The 25,000-nt window shown below is 46.2% G+C and overlaps 1 protein-coding gene across 1 annotated transcript in view; it reads left to right on the forward strand.

Moving 5' to 3' along the window:
- Nucleotides 1–25,000, forward strand: part of LOC123761681 (putative neural-cadherin 2) — a 77,659-nt gene that overhangs the window by 4,876 nt on the left and 47,783 nt on the right. The window contains exon 2 of the mRNA XM_045747775.2: nt 15,332–17,117. Within this exon, the coding sequence (XP_045603731.2) occupies nt 16,001–17,117 (1,117 nt within the window). The 5' untranslated portion in view covers nt 15,332–16,000. The remainder of the gene's footprint in view (nt 1–15,331; nt 17,118–25,000) is intronic.

A 25,000-nucleotide genomic window follows, 5' to 3' on the forward strand; every position in this document is an offset into this window, starting at 1 on the left:
CCAGGGTGCTGCCCCTGGGCGCTCGTGTGCTCCAGGGTGCTGCCTCTGGGCGCTCGTGTGCTCCAGGGTGCTGCCTCTGGGTGCTCGTGTGTCCCAGGGTGCTGCCTCTGGGTGCTCGTGTGTCCCAGGGTGCTGCCTCTGGGTGCTCGTGTGTCCCAGGGTGCTGCCTCTGTGTGCTCGTGTGTCCCAGGGTGCTGCCCCTGGGCGCTCGTGTGCTCCAGGGTGCTGCCTCTGGGCGCTCGTGTGCTCCAGGGTGCTGCCTCTGTGTGCTCGTGTGTCCCAGGGTGCTGCCCCTGGGCGCTCGTGTGCTCCAGGGTGCTGCCTCTGGGCGCTCGTGTGTCCCAGGGTGCTGCCTCTAGGCGCTCGTGTGTCCCAGGGTGCTGCCTCTGGGCGCTCGTGTGCTCCAGGGTGCTGCCTCTGGGTGCTCGTGTGTCCCAGGGTGCTGCCTCTGTGTGCTCGTGTGCTCCAGGGTGCTGCCTCTGGGCGCTCGTGTGCTCCAGGGTGCTGCCTCTGGGTGCTCGTGTGTCCCAGGGTGCTGCCTCTGTGTGCTCGTGTGCTCCAGGGTGCTGCCTCTGTGTGCTCGTGTGCTCCAGGGTGCTGCCTCTGGGCGCTCGTGTGCTCCAGGGTGCTGCCTCTGGGCGCTCGTGTGTCCCAGGGTGCTGCCTCTGGGCGCTCGTGTGTCCCAGGGTGCTGCCTCTGTGTGCTCGTGTGCTCCAGGGTGCTGCCTCTGGGCGCTCGTGTGCTCCAGGGTGCTGCCTCTGGGCGCTCGTGTGTCCCAGGGTGCTGCCTCTGGGCGCTCGTGTGTCCCAGGGTGCTGCCTCTGGGCGCTCGTGTGCTCCAGGGTGCTGCCTCTAGGCGCTCGTGTGTCCCAGGGTGCTGCCTCTGGGCGCTCGTGTGTCCCAGGGTGCTGCCTCTGGGCGCTCGTGTGTCCCAGGGTGCTGCCTCTGGGCGCTCGTGTGTCCCAGGGTGCTGCCTCTGGGCGCTCGTGTGTCCCAGGGTGCTGCCTCTGGGCGCTCGTGTGTCCCAGGGTGCACAGATTTACGTCTGTCCAACATAAACAGTATCCGTAGTCTCTTTATACAGTGTCATCAATGTGCGTTTACAACGGTGAAATGTAATTCAGACCAGCTTACGTGTGTATAGTGTGAGAACTGTTATGGCCTCACTTAGCTAGTAACCGGTTTCTTATCAAACTGTATATGGGACCTTGTGTGTGTGTGTATATATATATATATATATATATATATATATATATATATATATATATATATATATATATATATATATATATATATATATATATATATACACATATGTGCATGGCATAACACTGCAGGTGTCCGCATCAGACACTATAAAACTTTTGCAGTCTTCTTTCCTGGCGAGTCCACTTTTATCTTCTATTGTACACCACTCAAGGTTGACCCTGAGTCAGGAGCAAGATTCCCTGAATGTTGACAAGACACCCTGGAGCTTGACAAGACACCCTGGAGCTTGACAAGACACCCTGGACCTTGACAAGACACCCTGGAGCTTGACAAGACACCCTGGAGCTTGACAAGACGCCTTGGAGCTTGACAAGTGTCACGAATCTTACTAAGATTCTGCCATGACTCTCGATATTACATATTACTTTATTGTCGTGTTCTCAAATTAATATTGCGTCCAGTTGTATGATTCAAGAATTTGTATATATATATATATATATATATATATATATATATATATATATATATATATATATATATATATAGATAACATAGCATGCTGTGTGGACTGTGTAGTGTGTGTGGACTATGTAGTGTGTGTGAAGTATTTTGGTGTTAGATTTCGCTGTAGTTACTCCGTGTGGGCGGGTGACCATATGTGGATATGGCCGGTGTGATTGTTGTCAATCGAGTGTCTATAGTTTTATCTTTATTTATTCTCATATTTGGTGGCCATATATTTGTATGGAATGTTATACCAGTAATTACTACTCTTTAGTTTACAATGTTTTAATTATTAGTGCTGCATTTGTGGTATTAGAATTTCCACCATGTATACGTGGACTGTTAGGTGATTTCCTGGTAGACGTTTAGTCGACGTTTGGCCTGCGGACCAAAGCCTGGGCAGTAGCGTGGCGGCTGCGGTCGAGAGCAGTTGTGTTTTAAGCTAAGTCATTGGTCACTGTTATTTTAGCCCGTATAAATGTTAATTATCTGGTTAGATGATTTGAGAATTACTATTGATTAATCCATGTTCTGGTGATATTGCTCATGTCTCAGTACTTAATTTCATTTTATGATATTGCATGCTGATAAATATTTCTGGCTACCATTTATACACTTAATTGTTGTTATGTTGTTCCCCTTAGCAAAATATATTGTTCTCCTTTTTATACAGTGATGTAATTGTACCCCTAGACATCTATTGGCAAGGCCGATTTCTTACCATTTCTTTACACTGTGGGGAGAAGAACCTTATTTAGTCTCAAGGGTCGTGACAACAAGACACCCTGGAGCTTGACAAGACACCCTGGAGCTTGACAAGGCACCCTGGAGCTTGACAAGACACCCTGGAGCTTGACAAGACACCCTGGAGCTTGACAAGACACCCTGGAGCTTGACAAGACTCCCTGGAGCTTGACAAGACTCCCTGGAGCTTGACAAGACACCCTGGAGCTTGACAAGACACCCTGGAGCTTGACAAGACACCCTGGAGCTTGACAAGACTCCCTGGAGCTTGACAAGACTCCCTGGAGCTTGACAAGACTCCCTGGAGCTTGACAAGACTCCCTGGAGCTTGACAAGACTCCCTGGAGCTTGACAAGACTCCCTGGAGCTTGACAAGACTCCCTGGAGCTTGACAAGACTCCCTGGAGCTTGACAAGACTCCCTGGAGCTTGACAAGACTCCCTGGAGCTTGACAAGACTCCCTGGAGCTTGACAAGACTCCCTGGAGCTTGACAAGACTCCCTGGAGCTTGACAAGACTCCCTGGAGCTTGACAAGACTCCCTGGAGCTTGACAAGACTCCCTGGAGCTTGACAAGACTCCCTGGAGCTTGACAAGACACCCTGGAGCTTGACAAGACACCCTGGAGCTTGACAAGACACCCTGGAGCTTGACAAGACACCCTGGAGCTTGACAAGACACCCTGGAGCTTGACAAGACACCCTGGAGCTTGACAAGACACCCTGGAGCTTGACAAGACACCCTGGAGCTTGACAAGACACCCTGGAGCTTGACAAGGCACCCTGGAGCTTGACAAGGCACCCTGGAGCTTGACAAGACACCCTGGAGCTTGACAAGACACCCTGGAGCTTGACAAGGCACCCTGGAGCTTGACAAGGCACCCTGGAGCTTGACAAGACACCCTGGAGCTTGACAAGACACCCTGGAGCTTGACAAGACACCCTGGAGCTTGACAAGACACCCTGGAGCTTGACAAGACACCCTGGAGCTTGACAAGACACCCTGGAGCTTGACAAGACACCCTGGAGCTTGACAAGGCACCCTGGAGCTTGACAAGACACCCTGGAGCTTGACAAGGCACCCTGGAGCTTGACAAGACACCCTGGAGCTTGACAAGGCACCCTGGAGCTTGACAAGACTCCCTGGAGCTTGACAAGGCACCCTGGAGCTTGACAAGGCACCCTGGAGCTTGACAAGGCACCTTGGAGCTTGACAAGACACCCTAGAGCTTGACAAGACACCCTGGAGCTTGACAAGACACCCTGGAGCTTGACAAGACACCCTGGAGCTTGACAAGACACCCTGGAGCTTGACAAGACACCCTGGAGCTTGACAAGACACCCTGGAGCTTGACAAGACACCCTGGAGCTTGACAAGACACCCTGGAGCTTGACAAGACTCCCTGGAGCTTGACAAGACAACCTTAACAACCTTCCAGTTGTTACCCAACCTTGAAATGTTTTACACAATAATTACTCGTCTCCCCAAAGCAGCATTTTAAAAATAAAACCATAGTGTGATTTTGTTTATTTTCTCTCGATAACATTAATCGCTTTAATCGATTTTAATTAATCGATTTTAATTAATGTAATCGATTTTAATTAGCCCAAACGTGATCCAACTTATTCTCGATGAATTCAAACGAAAAAAATTCTGTTCATTTTCTCCGGGTAAAAGTATTTTAATTAACCGGTAACGCAAGTTAACCGACGCAGCCAACATAATCTCGTCTCGGCCCGTGAACTACACAAGTGAGGCAGGAGAATGCTGCTTGTATTTACAGAACAGTTTTGATTATGCAAATTGCCTGGTATTATGCCAGCCGAGCTCACCTAATTGTGATACCGACTGAAACTTCTAATTGTCGAAATTCTTTTGTGTGAATGCTGGTCCATTTTGTTTTCCAAATTACAAATTTAGGTCATTTTTTGGTTTGATTTTTGTTTTTAAGTGGCGTTTTTTTTAGCATTTTATTGCATATTAACTTTTTTGTAGCATAGTATTTGTATAATTAATAATTAGAAATTAACCAAAAGCTAACCAGAAACTAACCATAACTAACTAAAAACTATCCAATAGACTAACCAAAAACTAATCGTACACTAATCAAAAACATAGCATAAACCAACCAAACATTAACTATAAACTAACCATAAACTAGACATAGACTAACCAAAAACAAACCCATAAACCATACAAACACTAACCATAGACTAACCGTAGACAAATCACCCCGTGACAATCTTGTTCCATAACTGCAAATAGCCGCGAAACCAGGCATACTCTTAGTGAAGAAAGGTGTCTATTTTGTATGTACAAGAATTCTTACATTCTTGTACAGCCATTAGCACGCATAGCGTTTCGGGCAGGTCCTTAATCCTAATTTTCTCCGGAATAAGACCCCCCAAATCGTTTAACAACCAGGTACCCATTGCAGATAATGAGTCACAGTAACGAGGCTGAAGAATGTTGAAGACGACGAAAAGTCGATCAAGTCTTGATAGACTTGATAATGGTCCAGGACGGATCGAAACGTCGTCATCTTTTCATCTTCTGGTGTGTGGTCTGGTCATCAGGTACTCATTCACTGCTGGGTGAACAGAAGCGTACAGTCAAGGATTGACGCCTAGTCAAACCTCACAGGCCAGGATTCGAACACAGAACTGAAATGATTGTTATTCTAAGGTACTCACAGTTTGTTTAAGTTGTCTTCTTCGATTTTGGTCTTGGCAAATCGAAAACCGGTTCAGGAATCAGCACTGAACCAGCCATTTGTATTGTAGGTGTTGTGGCATCTGTAGAAATAATTAGTCAATCAACCGCTAGGATGCGGAGGACGCGAGGCCGCCCTGATGGCGTTATGAATAAGCAATCACTTCAATTTGCACCTCCTGCGGCCCCGGTGCAAAACTCAGTGTGGGGCAATAAGTGACATTGTGGCGAGGGCTATTGGGTGTAAACCCAGGTTTAGACCCCTGTGGTCTTAATGTGGCGACGTATGTGCTTTTTTGTATTTGGTAAACACATAAATACAGCCATAAAAGACAAAACACCGGAGCACCATAAACCAACGGTAACAAGGCAAGAAACACATGAACAGAACTCAAGAACAGTATAACAAAACACACAAACAAAAGTCATAAAGTACACAAAATGGAAACAAACTTTTATAAACACCTAAACACAGTCATAAAAGACAAAACACCGGAACACCATAAACCAACATTAGCAAGGCAAGAAACACATGAACAAAACACAAGAACAGTATAACAAACATACATAAACAAAAGCTGTACAGTACACAAAATGAAAACAGATAATGAATACCGGACCACAGGGAACCCGCAGACTACAAAAAGTTTTTTTTTTTTTTTTTTTTTTTTTTTTTTTTTTTTTTTTTTTTTTTTTTACACATCATGCATATGCGGAAACTTAGAATATGGATATGCGTCACAGTAGGCAAACCCACGCCTGCCACTCGGCCTCAGTAGGAGGCGGTCCCGCATGCGCCGGATCGGGGCGAGGCATACGCACAGGCATCACTGGAACTGCCCTCAAGGGGCCCTGTCCCTACAGGACCTGCCAGCACAGGGTCCTGCAATCCAGGAACCACCGTCACGGGGTCAGTCGGCACGAGGCCTGATCTCGCGGGTTTCGTCTACACTGGAAACTCTGCAACAGAACATTTCACAGTAGGCAGCCTCACAGGGCCTGACCGCAGCACTGGATTCCATCGGAACAGAGTCCTTTCTCATTAGCACCATCAAATCTCTCCCCCCACTTGCAACCTCAACCGAATCCACAACCTCCCAACCTGGGGAACCAGCAACCAGGGATACAGAGGCAACCGAGGAAGACACAGCACTAGGTGACACGGCCTCCGCACCACCAACCACCTCCACCACGGGCATACTTGCCGTAACGACGGCGTCCACCGGACCCGTCACAGCCGTCACAGCCCCCACGCGGCCCACAAGAGCCGCAGGCATCGCAATATCAGCAGTATCACCACGAGCTCGCCTCGAATGCCTGGAGACAGGCCGCTGGTTGTCTGAACTATCACGCACCCATCACGAGGCACCGCAACAGAACTCCCACGCATAGCACGATCCCTCAGTACTGCAGCTTTGACAAGTGGGGCATCGGACCACACACAACAAGAGGCCGCACCTCAGGCACATCAACATCAACACACCCGGAAGATACCTCATCTGGGGGTGGGGCAGGCAGGGACACCAGAGGCGGGGAAGCCGGCGAGTGGGGCAGGGCCGCACTATCCACTACCATGACCCCCATATTTCCAACCAAGGGGCCCACAGAAACTGGCACCGCACCATCATAAGACCCAGCAGCAGCACTCCGCGCAGGCACACCATCCTTGGGCACACTCTCAAACACACCCAGAAGGATCCGGCACCCCAAGAGGGGGGAAGTCCTCCTCCCAAAAGAGATTCACTCGGTCCATGCTCCCTGGTCCATGCTCCCTTCGCTGCACCCTGCAGCCTGGTGCCCCAGCAAACCGCAACAGAAGCTTGTACGCAGCTGCCGAGCGTAGAACACCCTGATGTAATACCCCACCAGTTTGGCAGAGGAAGGAATATCAGCCTTCAGCCGCATGATCAGTGTGCGGATCCCATTCTGGACACCCTTCAGCCGGCCGGACGAAAGAACATTCAATCCTGACGGACAACACCCAACCAAACTGTCTAAAATAGCGCCACAACAGTACCTCGGGAAACTTGAAAGGGGCTCCGTGAACGCTGACATACGTGGACATGCCACTGCGGTCCGAAACAACCATAGTACCCTCATTATCAGGCAGCTGGAAGAAGCGCCCATCATAGCGCTCGATGAAAGCCCTGTAGACAACCGGGGAATACAACTTAACGACTGCACGGTGACTTAACATTAGCTGGACACCTACTACGTCCGCCACGACAACCGTCAACACGTCAAACACGGCCACATCCACGAGCTGATAGTCCACATTCCTGGAAAATTCAAGTCCAAACATCAGTGAGCGCTGCACCGGGGGAAGAGACACCCCCATCACACAGTGTATGGTTCCTGCAGGCACAGTACATCAATGTTGTTGGCACCAGCGTACATCATTAGATCAAACACCCCCATCACACAGGTGAACGTGGGCTCAAGCCCCTGTGACCCACACCACCAAACAACCGCACACCAGACTGGAGAGCGCAGCAGAAGTCTGCCCTCTCTGGCAGACAACCTCCCGTATGTGGTTGTGGTAGCACAAAGAGAACTCTGGGTCGAGTGTTTCTGCCAGAACACTGCGCACACGGAGAACTCTGGCTACACTGCTGACACCACAAACCTCAACACCCAAAACGATGCCAAATGTTATCCCGTGAAATGCATTCATTCGATACTTTTAGTGTCCACACTAACCCTAAACAACCAGTTTACTGTGTATGACGTTAACGAGCGCCGGGGTGTTGCTTGAAAAACAACTGTACTTTCATCACAATGAAATTACGTGAATGTGATGTATCGATGAAAAAAAGATATTGAGATTATACAATGGGGTCGATCCCGTGTGTTTGCATTTCCGAATCATTCACACATTGTTTATTTAGGACATACGTAAATTTGTGTATTTATGTTTGTAGGTTAGATTAACAGTTTTAAAAGCACTCCAATCACCTTCTGTGGTTGATTGTTAAATAAATCACTGAACTATATGTTTAACAGAGCTCTAACCTTGTCTATGGAGGAGAGTATAAAATGTATATATGGTGGTTAGCATTTTAAATGTGTGGCCACGTCTGTGGTAGACAATAATAATAATACAAAAAATAAATACCGATTGAACCATGATGAGCTTTAAGGTACCTTGCATTATCTTGTAAAACATGGACTATGATACCTAATAGTGCTACAATACCAAGTTTTGCATTGCTCAGTGGACAATGCTTGTACCTGGGGAGTCCATAGATACAAGATCCCATCAAACTGACTCAAAGTTTTTCTCTTTCAGCCTTTCATCTCTTCTGTGTTTGCCACACTGCCTTTCACCTCCCTATTCCTTTACTTATTTAACTAAATCGTTCGCCTGTTATCAGTGTATTTGAAGCATTATTTTTGCTTCTCTTTTCCTGAATGTTTACTGTGAGTACAAAGACTATCGCTGACGTTCAGTGGGGGAGTGGCTGCCTTTGTTCCCTCATGTGTGATGGGAGCTGGCTGACCCGGCCTCTGCTGCCCCTTCCTATGTATGTCGTGGACAAAGAGTCTTCCTGTACCTATTGCTTATCTACACACGAATAAATAATTATAAGTTAAATACATATAATGTTGATATTTAAGTCATTAGCCTAAGATTGTGTAATCCTTCTTTGTATGACAAATAATGAATCACATAACGGATGGTCAATAATCGCCCGATCATTCCCTAATTCCTAATTATTCAGTGACACCAAATGTCGCAGCATTTATACATTATGTTTACATGTTGCCATTTAAAACATTGGCATAATATACATTAAAGTGAATGTATACTTATAATGTCATTTTTACCTGATCATTTTACTCGATGCCACGCATTTGTTATCATTGTATTTAATTAAGTATTCTGGAGCATTATAACTAATTATATTGTATTTGGAAACGACTTACTGTATTGACCTGTGTGACGTGAGCGCGAACTACAGGCTAATAAATTCAATTGATTATACACCCACTAGAATAGAACCAAACACTGAGCCTCTGGAAATATAGTTGTATAGATGTCTGTGAATACAGTTACAGTATACAGATACCTAGGAATATAGTTATCAACACGAATATAAATCCCGTGATGAGGAAAACTGCGACTGTAACGTTAAAGACATTTACGAAAATGTTATAATCTTAGATATATATATATCATTAAGACTGCAGTGGATTCAGTTAATTATACGAATTTAACTAATTATAGACCAACTAATGCAACACATTATAGACAAACGAATGTAACTAATGCTGCCAACTTTCGTGAACACATCAGTGGAATTACTTGGATTGACTTGGATTGGGGTGGAACTGTGCTTAGATTTCCTTTACTATATTTTATTTTATTTGGTAATCAGTCCTTTTACAGTCTGTTGTATTTGGTCCTGAATGTCTGTCTATTTAGAATTGCTCGAGAACAGCGAACTGATTTTGATGAAATTAGTTGTCACTGATGATTTGTTGGGAAGGAGAATGGGGAAGATTTTGGTGGACTCACAGTAGACAGGGATGTACCGGAGTGAGCACTGGCTAATTGGTGAGGTTTACTTGTGGGGCGAGTTTGGCCCCCGTGGCTGAGGCGGGTCGCAGTCCCGGGCTGGGGAAGGCTTATTTCGGAGCCTACGAAGAACCCGAAAGGACTACGGGCTCGCCATAGCCCGTGCTACTTGGAACTTTTTGTTCCAGGTAGCGAATCTTAAACAACAACAACAACCCAAAAGGATCATGATGTGAACTCGTAAGAAACCGTTAGTGGAGAGGCGTTATCATGAGGTAATCCTGAGATGATTTCGGGGGCTGAGCGTCCCCGCGGCCCCGATTAGGCCTCATTTTTGTTACACACCCCCGGGAAGCAGTCCGTTGCAGCTGTCTAACTCCCAGATACGTGGTTACTGCTAGGTGAACAGATGCATCAGGGTTAAAGAAACTCTGCCCATTTGTTTTCGCCTCCGCCGGGGATCAAACCCGGAATCTGAGGACTACGAATATCGAGCGTTGTCCACTCAGCCGTCAGTCCCCTTTCACCCCCGGTGAAAGGGGCAGGTCAGGCGTTACGTGTTCCATTGTATCATCCCTGGGAGACGTGACGTGTTCCAGCGGTGCTACGGCCACTTTCTCTAACACACGTCGCACGGCTTACCGGTTACTTAGGCCACTGTCTGTCTGCTTCTCTGAGGAGAAAATATAAATATCTTGGTGTAGGGCCGGAAATTAATTGCTAAATTTAGCCAGCAGTGGTGCCAAGTCAATGTTTATATTATGGTGAAGATTGGCTGTACTTACACTTTGTTGATTGCATTTGTCTTAGATTCTATGATTTGTATTGATGTATTGGTACTTTTTTTTTTTGCAGGGATATTCCTGTGCGGGTCCTAAGCCTCTGGCTGGCCCACTAAGTGTTGCTTGTTTCTGTTTTACTTGGGCGGGGTGTGAGTATTTATGACTCGTATGGTCGCTTCGGTAAGATTGTGCCATATGTGTTTAACAACTTCTTCTGCTCTGTTGAATCTAAGTTGAAATCTTAATGGGTTTGTAACTGTGCACTGTGTTAGATAATGCTCCAGTGGTCTGTCGGACGTATTGGTACTTGATCGAATACACAAGTTTTGGGGAAGAAAACACCTGGAGCTTTCTCATGGATTTGGGTTCTCATCTCGTCGGTGAAATTAGAGACTCTAAGGCTTGTAGGTAGCGGAGGATATTAATTGATTTGTTGTTGTTGTTTTAGATTCAGCTACTCTGAAGAAAAGGTTGCCAGTAGCACGGGCTATGGTGAACCCGTCGCACTCACCTGGCACGGGAGACTGATTATTAATCTTGAGTAAACGTTGGTAATAATTTAAGGCCAAAAGTTTCGACGAGGGAGAGACGTCGTGCTCTGAAACAACATTCTTCATGCTGTTCCTGTCACAAGTTAGTTTAATTGATTTAATGGGCAGGATAAAGAGCTGGCGCGTGCCGTGGTATATTTAGGCAGGAAACTTTTGCCGGGAGCAAGTGAAGGAACTCATTTTGTGGTGATAGAGGTATAATGTGCACTAGTATATCACTCTAGTGCGCTGGTGGCGGAGTGTAGGTTGCCCGCGTGTATCATCATTATGGTCACCTTTATGGCGCCTGGCCCCACCCCCCCTACCCCCTCCTCACCATCACGGCCAAATTTGACACATTTGCTTGGTCAAATTTCCAGGCGCTCGGTGAAAGGGCACACAGGACACAACGACGTCAACAGCAGGGACCTCTACAGTGCCTATCAAAAGAGAGAACCCCAATTCATAATGTTCCATAATCCTGCCGATCCTGCTGGTCAGGCGCTCCCGTGCCACCAGTGCCTGATACCAGGGTGGATACGTACTGCCTGTTCGTATTCACCCTGGCTGATATCTACGTGAGTTTAGCAGTGGATATCTTTATATCAAGATATCATATCAAGTGGATATCAAGCGGATATCTTTGCCTTACACTGACACTTGATCAAGGAAACTTGATCTCGGCGGGAATTTTTTTTTTGAGCTTTCTCAGGGATCTGGGGGGTTCTAATCTAGTTGATGTAATAAGAGATCCAAGGACAGTCAGCTTCCTTTCCCAGAGCCTCAATGTGGTAATCCAGAAGGCAGGCGGCCAGTGCAATCTCAGCTTCCACCACCCGGCTGCAATGTAGAACTAGATGATTGGTGGCAGGCTTATGGCAGCATAGTCTACAAACACGGTTCGTAGAGTTTAATGACGCGCCTTCGAATCCCAGTCACAACCAGTCCTCCTAAAATACGTGTACATAGAGCAACTATTTCGTCAAACGCACCACTATGTACTGGTGGACTCTAGAAAACTTCACGTTTTGTGCTGCTGAATTAACGTAAATGGCATTCTATTAATTCGGAAATTAACTAAGAGACTGAACGTAATCTGTCCCAGTAATGTTAGGCCTAATTCATGCTGTCTTAGGCCCAGTAGTATTTATATATATATGTCCTAAACTAGGCCTAGGAAATTAGGAATTTCTTGAGTTTTTTTTTCGACTGCTTTTTTTCGGACTTTAAAATACATAATTGAAAATATGAACTTTTTGGGGTTCAACAGAATATATTTGTACATTCGAACAAATAGTTACTGTAAGTACTATCATCATAGGAGGATAGGGTGGTAGATAATTTAGAATTTTTGTAATAAACAGATGTTAATTCTGATTGCAAATACTAAATATTTTAACATTTCTACAGATTACCTTCGGATGTAGAAATGATTACTTTGTTTGGCGTTAGGTGGTATGAGAAGCACTTGCACTCATCCACTCAACAAGCTAAACGGCAGGAACCCAGTTATGTCCTCATCCCAAAAAGCCACGAGGAGAAAATATTAGCAAAAAGAAATGACGATAAACGGAAATAATGTCTCGAGGTTCCACTTTAGGTCGGGTAATAGGCGGGGTATTTTGCTCGGGTTCTCTTGCATTTTTGAGGGTTTTATTTTAGTTCAAGTCCAACCATTTGGGCTGGACGGTAGAGCGACGGTCTTGCTTCATGCAGGTCGGCGTTCAATCCCCGACCGTCCACAAGTGGTTGGGTACCATTCCTTTCTCCCCGTCCCATCCCAAATCCTTTTCCTGACCCTCTTCACAGTGCTATATAGTCGTAATGGCTTGGCGCTTTCTCCTGATAATTCTCTCCCTCAGGTCATGCACCAGGGGGTCTCTCCCTCCCTTAGAAGGAGCCGTGGGTAAGCCAGCCACTAACGGAGGGGTCTGAAGAGCTCCTCGCTCTGGCTTGAACAAACTACCTACAGACTCCTGTAATGTCTATCGTGAACGTCCGACGCATTCGGCTTCCTAAACTCTCATTTATTATGCTGGTAACGACCTTGCGGTGGTGTATGTATATTGAACGACCGGTAGTCTGCATATGTGTAAAGATTTTTTGGAGCTTGTACGAGTTACTCAGTGTTATCCGGGATGATTTAGGAGAGATGCAAAGAGAACCTTTCCTCCTAGGAGGGCTGAGGCAAGCAAGGCTTCAGTACACTATTTCCTCTTCCACCAGCGAAATTGGACGAGACCAAGAGGTCGAGGTGATGTTTGGTTTCCTGGCATCATGATGAATGTTTTGAGCCGCTAATGCCTCCACCACCACCACCACCTCCACCACCACCACCACCACCACCACCACTACTTGATGTCTTACCCTCGGCATAATACCACTACCTCCAGCTTCCCAGACCACTAGCTCCATCACCACGACCTCCCCCCCCCCCTGTGTGTGTGTTGAGGTGGTGGTGCACGATCCCCTGTGTGTGTGTGTGTGTGTGTGTGTGTGTGTGTGTGTGTGTGTGTGTGTGTGTGTGTGTGTGTGTGTGTGTGTGTGTGTGTGTGTGTCTGTGTCTGTGTATGTGTGTCTGTGTCTGTGTGTGTGTGTGTGTGTGTGTGTGTGTGTGTGTGTGTGTGTGTCTGTGTGTGTGTCTGTGTCTGTGTCTGTGTCTGTGTGTGTGTGTCTGTGTCTGTGTCTGTGTGTGTGTGTGTGTGTGTGTGTGTGTGTGTGTGTGTGTGTGTGTGTGTGTGTGTGTGTGTGTGTGTGTGTGTGTGTGTGTGTGTGTCTGTGTGTGTGCGTGTGTCTGTGTCTGTGTCTGTGTCTGTGTGTGTGTCTGTGTCTGTGTGTGTGTGTGTGTGTGTGTTGAAGGAAGGTTTTGAAGACATCCAGGATTTTCACAACCTCTCATTTTCATCGTTACAGGGGACTCGGAGAAAATACGTCACAAGTGGTTTGGATATATCAGCTTTCATATTACTGTGGTGATCTCGACTAATCAGTTCTCGAGAGCTATCCCCCCCCCCCCTAAAAAAATTAGGCATTTTATATGCGTTTAAATGAGTTAATTGCAAATTCATCATTATAATTAACTGAGATTGTAGCCACCATAGGCTTCATATTCGATACTAATCTTTATTTATATTGTGTTCTATAATTCTATTTATCCTTTCCCGGCCCCTCTTCCTTGGCATTCCAGGCATATCTCCCTCATGGAACTATTGGTGGGTTCCATGGAAGCTCATTTCATGTTTTCACTGTTCCTTTACTTTGGGCGTCACTCCATCTTCAATTGTGTTCCAGGTATTGTGGATCTTTGTTCAGTGTCACCGGTCTCGGTGGCTCCTGAGGGGCGGGGGACTGTTCTCTGGGAGGTGGAGGGGGAAGGGGCATGCTGTACGGTAGGGGTTTGTACAGCACCGATCCTGCTGTACATGTGAAGACACTTGTGTTGATTATTATACAGGTGATGGGTGTGTGTAGTACACAGGTTGCTATAGTGTGTGTAGTACACAGTAGGCTGCTATAGTGCATGTAGTACACAGTAGGCTGCTATAGTGCATGTAGTACATAGGCTGCTATAGTGTGTGTAGTACACAGTAGGCTGCTATAGTGTGTGTAGTACATAGGCTGCTATAGTGTGTGTAGTACACAGTAGGCTGCTATAGTGCATGTAGTACATAGGCTGCTATAGTGTGTGTAGTACACAGTAGGCTGCTATAGTGTGTGTAGTACATAGGCTGCTATAGTGTGTGTAGTACACAGTAGGCTGCTATAGTGCATGTAGTACATAGGCTGCTATAGTGTGTGTAGTACACAGTAGGCTGCTATAGTGTGTGTAGTACACAGTAGGCTGCTATAGTGCATGTAGTACATAGGCTGCTATAGTGTGTGTAGTACACAGTAGGCTGCTATAGTGCATGTAGTACATAGGCTGCTATAGTGTGTGTAGTACACAGTAGGCTGCTATAGTGTGTGTAGTACACAGTAGGCTGCTATAGTGCATGTAGTACATAGGCTGCTATAGTGTGTGTAGTACACAGTAGGCTGCTATAGTGTGTGTAGTACACAGTAGGCTGCTATAGTGCATGTAGTACATAGGCTGCTATAGTGTGTGTAGTACACAGTAGGCGGCTATAGTGTGATGTAATACACAGGTTGCTATAGTGTGATGTAGTACACGTGAGAGTACAATGTGGTGTTGTATGGTTGCAGGCGCTGGACCGGGACCCGCCGCTGGGGAGAGAGAGTACACAGTAGGCGGCTATAGTGTGATGTAGTACACAGGTTGCTATAGTGTGATGTAGTACACGTGAGAGTACAATGTGGTGTTGTATGGTTGCAGGCGCTGGACCGGGACCCGCCGCTGGGGAGAGAGAGGTGGCAGGTGAAGGTACAGGTGCGGGACGGACAGCGGGTGTCGCCCTCGCTGGCCGCTGCCTCCCGGGCCTCCAGGCGCCCCCCCACGCTCTCACACCCTCAACACCTCCACTCCCACCAACCCCAAGTGCCACCACAGGCCCACGCTCTCACCACACGCAACTTGGGAGTGCCACCACAGGCCCACGCTCTCACCACACGCAACTTGGGAGTGCCACCACAGGCCCACGCTCTCACCACACGCAACCTGGGAGTGCCACCACAGGCCCACGCTCTCACCACACGCAACTTGGGAGTGCCACCACAGGCCCACGCTCTCACCACACGCAACTTGGGAGTGCCACCAGATCCCCACCAAGACCTCGGTGATGCAGTCCAAGGTCAGTACTCGTCGCCACAAGACCCCAGTGACCCGAAGGACTATTATATTCCCTCTCAGTATCTCCCGAGACCAACCCAAGTTATATCAGAGAAGAAGAATGAAAATACAGAGGAATGGCATGGAATACCTGTCCAGCATAATTCCAGTCAATGGGGCAAACCAAAATATTTGTCTATATCTAGGGATAGATTAGCGTATGGAATAGATGAGGCAGAGACGACGCAGAAGCATGCTAACGACAGGTTAGAAAAGATGGAAGGTAAAACAGGGGCCACATCAAAATTTGTACGTAAGAAAGGAGACATCGTTCAGAAAAAGATGAGATCGGCTGAGAGAAAGAGAAAGTTACGAGACAAGAATCACCAGAAGACGACGGAGATGTCAGTGGATGCAAATCTAAAGTTTCAAAAAGGCGCACCAGCCAGTGACGCTGAAACACGGAGACTAGAATTGTACACCGTGCCTCCACACCCGGAACATGGGGCTCAAGTCGGGCATGGTAAGGTGCCCCTGACCAGGTGGGACGGCTTCCTTGTTCCTGGCTACCAGCACCCGCGAGGCGCCTTCACAAGGGTCAGCTCCTCACTACAACCTCGAGCCTCCAGACTTAAACACGGGACACGTAAGGAACATCAGCCGGCTGGCTGTCACCGGAAACTATTATCTATCAGAGGAATATTCAAACAAAAAGCTCCCAGTCGCAGTTTTAGTGGCAAAATAAATGTTGGCAGGAATAAGCAGGCGTCTGGTTTCACGTACAAACCTATTTATTATATTAACGAAACTTTATCTTTTCCTCAAAGGACTTCCAAAATGGCTAAGGAACACGCGGCCATACTCAGTGATACGAGTCATCACTTGAGTCAGCGGTCGCGACCAACAATAGTCCCTAATCCTGAGGAAAGATCTACTGAATATTTCGAACCCAAACTTGCCCAGAACGCCGCCAGAGCCACGCCTGGTATCCCACCCACCTCGACAACTGTGCGCGAAGTCAAGAGTTCGGGTCCCGATGGAAGAACGCGGCGCATGGACATCGCAGCAACCTTAACTAAACGCAGTGCGGACCAGATGAAGCACCTGTCGCAACGCTATCTGGGGAGGGCCCAGTTGGAGGAGGAGCGGGTCTACGTGAAGAGGTTGGGAAGGAACGGTGGAGGGTGTGAGGACTATGGCAGCTTCTCTATGAGTCCGGAGGAGGCCCCGGAGGAGGAGGAGGCGGAGCCATGGTACCTGCAGGATATGAGGCGGGAGCAGGTGCACGTGGCGGAGACGGTGGTGACGGTGGTGGTGAAGGACATCAACGACAACGCTCCCGTCTTCCCCAACGCCACCATCTACGGCGAGGTGCAGGAGAACGGCCCCATCGGTAAGTACTTCAGCCCTGGTGTGTACCTTCATGTGTGGTTCACAGGTGCAGGAGAACGGCCCCATCGGTGAGTACTTTATCCCTGGTGTGTACGTACCTTTTAGGATCAGATAAACAATAACATCACGAGGTAAGTATTGTTAAGTACTTATTTTTGCTGAGATATTCCTGCCCGGGACCTAATTATAAGCCTTTTATCTTTTACTACAAATTACTCGGCAAGATATTTTGCCGAGATATTCCTACGCGGGACCTAATTATAAGCCTCTGGTGGGCCCTTGCGTTCACTTCAGTCTTATGGGCGGTGGATGAGTTCACAACTCGTCTCTATGTTTCAGGAAGGTTACGTCCGATGTGTTTAACAACTTCTGTTAAAACTCATTAATCATCTCATTTGGTTGATGACTCTGCACTGTGCCAAGTTCCTTAACAAGATAACACGATATTTACGATGAATCTGGCACAAAGGTAGAGGCAGGCTGGCGTTACGTTATCATGGAGTATCTACGGGTAATTAACCATCGAGGATCGAGCACAGACCTGCAAGAGATGAGGACGTCGCTGTACCGGGGCCGTCCGAACGGCTGGGACACGGTTTACATCCAATACTTTAGGTTTCTTTAAGCAATATTTACCGGTACTATTAAGTACATTATGCATTTAATGAGGAATATCGCTGGACAATATTTCACATACCAAAGTGGCTAATTAGAAGCACTGGCGTCTAATGTTCAGCATCAGTTGTTAGATAAATGTTCCCGCGTTTGTTCTTGGCGTAGCTTGTAGTCACGTGTTGGGTAATCTTGCTCGACCTCTTATGTTAAACATGGCGGTAAATATTTTTGACGTTATAGCACGTATTTTTACAAGCGTTTCTGCCGTGTGATGTGAATTGCTGTTAATCCCAGGAAACACACATTTTTTTTTGTTTAACCGCGTAGTAATAATGTTATTAAAACGTAACAGGTTTACATTCACCTTCCTGGTTGCGGATACATCACCCTGATACACCAGGGTGATGTATTGCCCCTAATACAGCCCATTGACACGTCAAACCACTAATATATATTGCCTCTTACTGGCCACCACAAGGATACATCACTGAGGATACTGACCATCCATCAAGCACTCTCTCTCCTGTGAAATTTAATATTCGCCTCGCTAATTTAAAATAATTTTCGTGTCCTTTCAAGCTGTTTTGATCTTGATACACAGGTCCTATGTACCGACCAGACGGCGTCCAAATGATGTAAGATTATTTTTTGAGAAGGAAGTCTAGTCTATGGAGATTTCTGGAGGGGAGAGATGATCTGGGAAAAGGCGGGGCTGTGATAATGAAAAACCCCAGAGAGAGAGAGAGAGAGAGAGAGAGAGAGAGAGAGAGAGAGAGAGAGAGAGAGAGAGAGAGAGAGAGAGAGAGAGAGAGAGAGAGAGAGAGAGAGAGAGAGAGAGAGAGAGAGTGAGTGAGTTTGAAAGACTAGAAGGGAAATGTAGATACGAGAAAAGTTAAAAATATAATATTGTAAAGGCGGAGATGGTGGATGAGGGAAGGGGTGTGTCTGTCTGGCCTCCGTCAGGCTGGGACGAGGTCATGGCCAGGGTGGGGGGTTATCTTGAGATGATTTTGGGGCTTAACGTCCCCGCGGCCCGGTCTTCGACCAGGCCTCCTTTTTGTTAGACAACACCCCCCCCCCCCCTCTAGGAAGCAGCTGTCTAACTCCCAGGTATCTATTTACTGCTAGGTAACAGGGGTATCGGGGTGAAAGAGACGTTTTGCCCTTTGGTCTCCGCCTCCACCGGGGATCGAACCCGGAACCTCAGGACTACGAATCCGAAGCGCTGTCCACTCAGCTGCCAGGCGTCAGGCGGGGGGAGGGAGGTCGTGGCCAGTGAGAGAGGGGAGAGGTTGTTGCCCCTCTCACTCCCTGAGAGGGCCCTGTGCCACTTACTCGTCACTTCTCCTCCTCTCATCACTCTCTCTCCATTCGTCTCCTCTCAGTTCGCCACTTTCTCTCCGTATTTATAACTGGTAGTGTTCTCGTCACTTTCTCTCACGACACCTCACTCTTATTTTAACTAACTCCAATTGCATAATTTTTCTCCGCGTGGCGGCGGCTTGCCTGCACTCCCACTCCCGGAGCATCTTAATGAGTTTCCTCTCCTCCAGCCTCCCTCCAGCACATCCCTCCTCCTCCCTGGCCTCCAGCACATCCCTCCTCTTCCTCCCTGGCCGCCTCCAGCACATCCCTCCTCCTCCTCCCTGGCCGCCTCCAGCACATCCCTCCTCCTCCTCCCTGACCGCCTCCAGCACATCCTCCTGCGCATGCGCCGTCTTTCCAGCAACCACCAATCTCTCTCTCTCTATGCCTCTTTATCTCTATTCCATTATGTCCATTTAATTTTCCCCTCACTTGCCTGGTTTCCCTTTGCTGTATTCAGCTCTCTCCTCTCTGTCTGTTACTTCTCTGTGAATGATAAGGTTAGGTTATTATCAGGAAAAGGCACTAAGCCATTAATTTTATTTATAGCACTTGGAATATGTGAGGATAAGGATTTAGGATAAGACGGAGGGAAGGAATGGTGCCTAACCACTTGGACGGTCGGGGATTAAACGCCGACCTGCATGAAGCGAGTCCGTCGCTCTACCGTCCAGCCCAAGTGTCTATCTTGTCTGTGAGTGTTTCCTCTGTCATTTTTTTATCCTCCTTCTCTGGCTTTGTTTCGTCAGTTTTCCATTCCTACCTCCTCTCCCCTATTCCTCCCTATCCCGACCCTGCGTATTTTTCCCCATTCCCATCCTCTGTGTCTGTAGCTCTTTTCTTACTTATCCTTTCATCCTTGTGTGTCTTTCCTTCTCCTTTGCTTCACCCAATTTCGCTAGCTCGCTTGTATAGCTCATATGTGCTGCTGCCTTTTGTGTATCTGGGAATAACTCTCTCTGAAACTTCGCCATGTCATTTCAGGTGAGGGGGGGAGGTGTTTCACGTGGCTGGGTGGGGGGGGGGGGTGTGTTGGTTCACGTGGCTGGGGGGGGGGGAGGGGGGAGTTGGTTCAGGTGGATGGTAAAAAATCCACCATGTAGGGACGTGCTGTTGAGGTGAGTCTTGGGGAAGATTTATTAGTGAGCTCATGTGTCAGTTGGCTGATGTATTAGTGAGGTAATGTATTAGTGGGGGTGATGTATTAGTGAGATGTGTAGGTTGGCTGGTTGTATCAGTGAGGGGTGATTTATTAGTGAATGGAATTCATCATTCGGGTTATGGATTTGTTGTACACCTGTTAGTTAGTGATGTGTGTGTTGGTGAGCTACGGTGCTGGGACGGGGAGTTAGAGAGGCAGAATAGACAGTAATTCCTCTTGTATCAGGCTGCTTGATTTCCGACCCCGTCAAGTTCCATTTTGAGATAGCGAGAGGTGTCCAGTCCTAAGGTTGCCAGGTGTCCAGTCCTAAGGTTGCCAGGTGTCCAGTCCTAAGGTTACCAGGTGTCCAGTCCACCAGGTGTCAATACACGTGCACGTGCACTTGTGTATAATTGCACTTTTAATTTTGCATGACTACAAAAAATCTGAAAATCTGAGAAGCATAATCAGAGGTTTCGTGCTGATGCCTTGTCTGAGAGCCCAATTTGACGCAGTTCCGTGTTGGTGCCGCGTCTAAAAGGCTGAGGTGGTGCCACGTAACCATTAGGGATGTTGTGCTGAGCTCGTCAACACACCACAAAGATGGCTGCCACCACTGCCAACCATTTACATGACAAGTGTTAATGGCTCTTGGCCCCAACCCAACACTGTCATCGATGTCCCGACACACACACACACACACACACACACACACACACACACACACACACACACACACACACACACACACACACACACACACACACACACACACACACACACGGGTCTGGTAGCTGAGTGGACAGCGCGCGAAACTCGTAATCCTGTGGGCTCGGGTTCGAATCCTGTGGGCTCGGGTTCGAATCCTGGCGCCGGCAGAGACAAATGGGCAGAGTTTCTTTCACCCTGATGGAAAAGAATGAAATTCAGATGAGAAACCCAGGTTTAATCAGAGATGTAAGCTATCAAAGCAACTAAGTGTTGGTTTGCTAGCTTACATCTCTGCTGCTAGCTTACATCTTTACTAGCTAGCTGTTGCATGGAGAAACTATAGAAATAATAGGACACTAGAGAGCAGAGAAAGGTACCTGAGTGCCAGGAATGAATACGTCAGGGTGAGGAGAGAGGCAGAAAGACAATATGAAAATAACATAGCGAGCAAAGGAAAGACTCAAACTACATTACTGCACAGCCACATTAGGAGGAAAACAACAGTGAAGGAACAGGTAATGAAACTGAGGTTGGGGGGCAGACAAATTTAATACAAACGACAAGGAAGTGTGTGACGAACTCAATAAGAAATTCCAGGAGGTCTGCACGTTCGAGCAAGGAGAGTTCCAGAGAGGGAATAGATAACCAGGCATCACTAGAGGAGTTTGGGATTACCAGTGGGAAGGTGAGGAAGCTTTTGCTAGAGTCGAATGTGACAGATGCTATAGGCCCAGATGGACTCTCGCCATGGATACTAAAGGAAGAAGCAGAAGCACTGTGCCTGCCACTCTCCATAGTGTATAACAAGTCACTAGTAACAGGGAAAGCTGCCAAAAATTTGGAAGACTTCTAATGTAGTCCCGATATACAAAAAGGGGGGATAGACAGGAGGCACTGAACTACAGGCACAGAATCTACCTTTCAGATTTGTTATGGTTGAGTTTGTGAAGCATATTATCGGCTTCCAAAGTTAATTGATTTGGAATATTGTTTTAGCGTTGTTTTACGTTTTCCGGTTATAACTTAAAGTGTCTCTCGTATTGTCTTCAAACTTTCTGTACTGGGGGGGGGGGTTCATTCAACGAAGTTTCCTTGTTTAATTACTTATGGATAACGATTATATATATGCTTAGACACAAGACATATAAACATGTGTCACTTGGTTATATAGTTTGTCATTATAGATAATAATATGTAGTGTCTTGATAGTGTATATATATAATATGATAGACGATAGTTGCTAATTATTACAGGTGTGCAAATAATAATTTTATATAATGAGTTTGTAAAATTCAGAAAATGGATTACATGCAAATAATGCCAGATAATCATTTTTATATACTTATACATAGATATATAATATTATTATGCTACATTGTAAAATTTCTATATTAATAAATCATTATAAATTGTATATAATTTTAAATATTGATACATTATATATCATTTAGTAATAAATATGCGTAAATATAATAATATATTTAGTTTCTATGCAGGCAGAGATAGAGCAATGTTTCCTTGCACCTGATGCTTCTGTCAACCTTTTCAATAAATCGGTACCCGGGAGTGAGTCGACTGTTGTGGGTGGCATATCCTGACGAAGGACAGCAGTTGGCCTCGTATGACTATAGAAAAGCTAACAGGCTTCCTGTCCCCCGACAATTATAAACCTAATTGGCTTGTTAACCACGCAGCGGGAGTATACATATTAAAAATAATTAGAAATAATGATTTCTAATTAGTCCTCCTCATGGGAGATTCGAACCTCAAATCTGTGATTTTCCAGTCCGGTTCGATAGCAACCCAAGTGGCCATTAGGTTGTTGTTTAAGATTCGCTACTTGGAACAAAAAGTTCCAAGCAGCACGGGCTATGGTGAGCCCGTTGGCATTAGGTGATAGGTCGTGCATATTGGCAGTTATACACATAGGTACCTTACGCTGTCAAGCCTGACTGTGTCCAGGGGAAACTCCCGTGTCGACCATCAGGCTAGCGATAAAGGTAATTCGCACACTCACACACATCTGACTTTCAGAGCCAGGAGAGTTCCCCCCCCTCCCCCCCTGTCTACACCGTACACACCTGGTCGATCGTGATTTTGTTCTAGGTTTGGTGTTGTGCTGAGGCCAGGTGTTCAGGCCAGGTGTCTAGGCCAGGTGTTCAGGCCAGGTGTTCAGGCCAGGTGTTCAGGCCAGATGTCCAAGCCAGGTGTCCAGAGGCCTATCAACCTCTGGAGGGGTAATATGACCACCACCACAACTCATGCTGACCAACCAGCAAGTATACTTTACCCCTGAACATAAGTCAGAACTTGAGTAAACTCCCAGTGTATATGCACCAAGAAGCTGGGTATACCTCTCAGTATATATATATATATATATATATATATATATATATATATATATATATATATATATATATATATATATATATATATATATATATGCAGAATAACCACATGTGAAAAAACAGAGAATGCTTAACGCGTTTTCGGCTAATTCGCCTTCATCAGAGCAAAGTAGAATGGTTGTATGTGTACCGGCCGTGGGGGACACCTGCTGAAGGTGTGGACGCTGGGTCGAGGTCTTCCCCGGGAAGCAGACAACCAACGCTCTTCATCCAGATCGTCAAGGTGGTCGTCGCTCCAGTAAACGGGTTGACATCACGGTGAGCACAGAGGGCATAAGCTTGCACCTCAGAGCTGCGTGGTTCTCGCGACCTCGAACTTCACTAACAAGCGGTGAGCTGGCCAGAGGGGGGTCGTATATGTGTACCAGAAGGGTCGTATATGTGTACCAGAAGGGTCGTAAGCTTACTAGAGGAGTCGTTAGCGTACAATGGGGTCCTGAGCGCACCAATGATGTAAGCCTATCAGGGGAAGGGAGTCTTTCAACTTTGGACACTACCCTTTTTACTGAAATAATTTGTATTGCACTACTAATATATATATATATATATATATATATATATATATATATATATATATATATATATATATATATATATATGTCGTACCTAGTAGCCAGAACTCACTTTTCAGCCTACAATGCAAGGCCCGATTTGCCTAATAAGCCAAGTTTTCATGAATTAATATATTTTCTCTATTTTTTTTCTTATGAAATGATAAAGCAACCCATTTCGTTATGTAAGAGGTCAATTTTTTTTTATTGGAGTTAAAATTAACGAAGATATATTACCGAACCTAACCAACCCTACCTAACCTAACCTAACCTATCTTTATAGGTTAGGTTAGGTTAGGTAGCCGAAAAAGTTAGGTTAGGTTAGGTTAGGTAGGTTAGGTGGATGAAAAACAATTAATTCATGAAAACTTGGCTTATTAGGCAAATCGGGCCTTGCACAGTAGGCTGAGAAGTGCGTTCTGGCTACTAGGTACGACATATATATATATATATATATATATATATATATATATATATATATATATATATATATATATATATATATATATATATATATATATATATATATATATATATATATATATATATATATATATATATATATATATATATTTATAATGTTTTAGTTTGTCGTACATATTTTAGAATCGACATTCGCATTAGATCTTCCGATTTTTATTAGGAAGAAGAAAGAAGACACCATAATGGAATCTTCTCCAAATATATACAGTGGGCGCATAAATGAGGCGTCGAGCAACCATGGCGAGTTGGAGGACCAATTAGTATAGGACAATTGACTCGTTATTAGTATGCAAGCGGAAGGCTGCAGCGGTAATGGAGTTGCTTGCACCTGTTGCAGTCTCGGTACTCCTCAAGTCATACGCAGGCAGCCCCTCGCATCGAGAGCCATGCAGTCCCTCCAGAAAAATAAAATTACATCTTGAGATTTACCAACGCAGAAGAAATGGTAAACGCAGTGGAAATAAAAGAATAATAACACAGTTCTGTATGGACGCAAATATTGAGGCATAGAATCGTTGCCATATTTATTAAAATCATGTTCACGGTTGTTGGTACATCAAGATTCGTTGACACAGTCGTTCGTACATCAAAGATTCATTCACACAGTGTT

The sequence above is a fragment of the Procambarus clarkii genome, chromosome 24, assembly GCF_040958095.1.
Source record: "Procambarus clarkii isolate CNS0578487 chromosome 24, FALCON_Pclarkii_2.0, whole genome shotgun sequence".
Taxonomy (NCBI): Eukaryota; Metazoa; Arthropoda; class Malacostraca; order Decapoda; family Cambaridae; genus Procambarus; species Procambarus clarkii.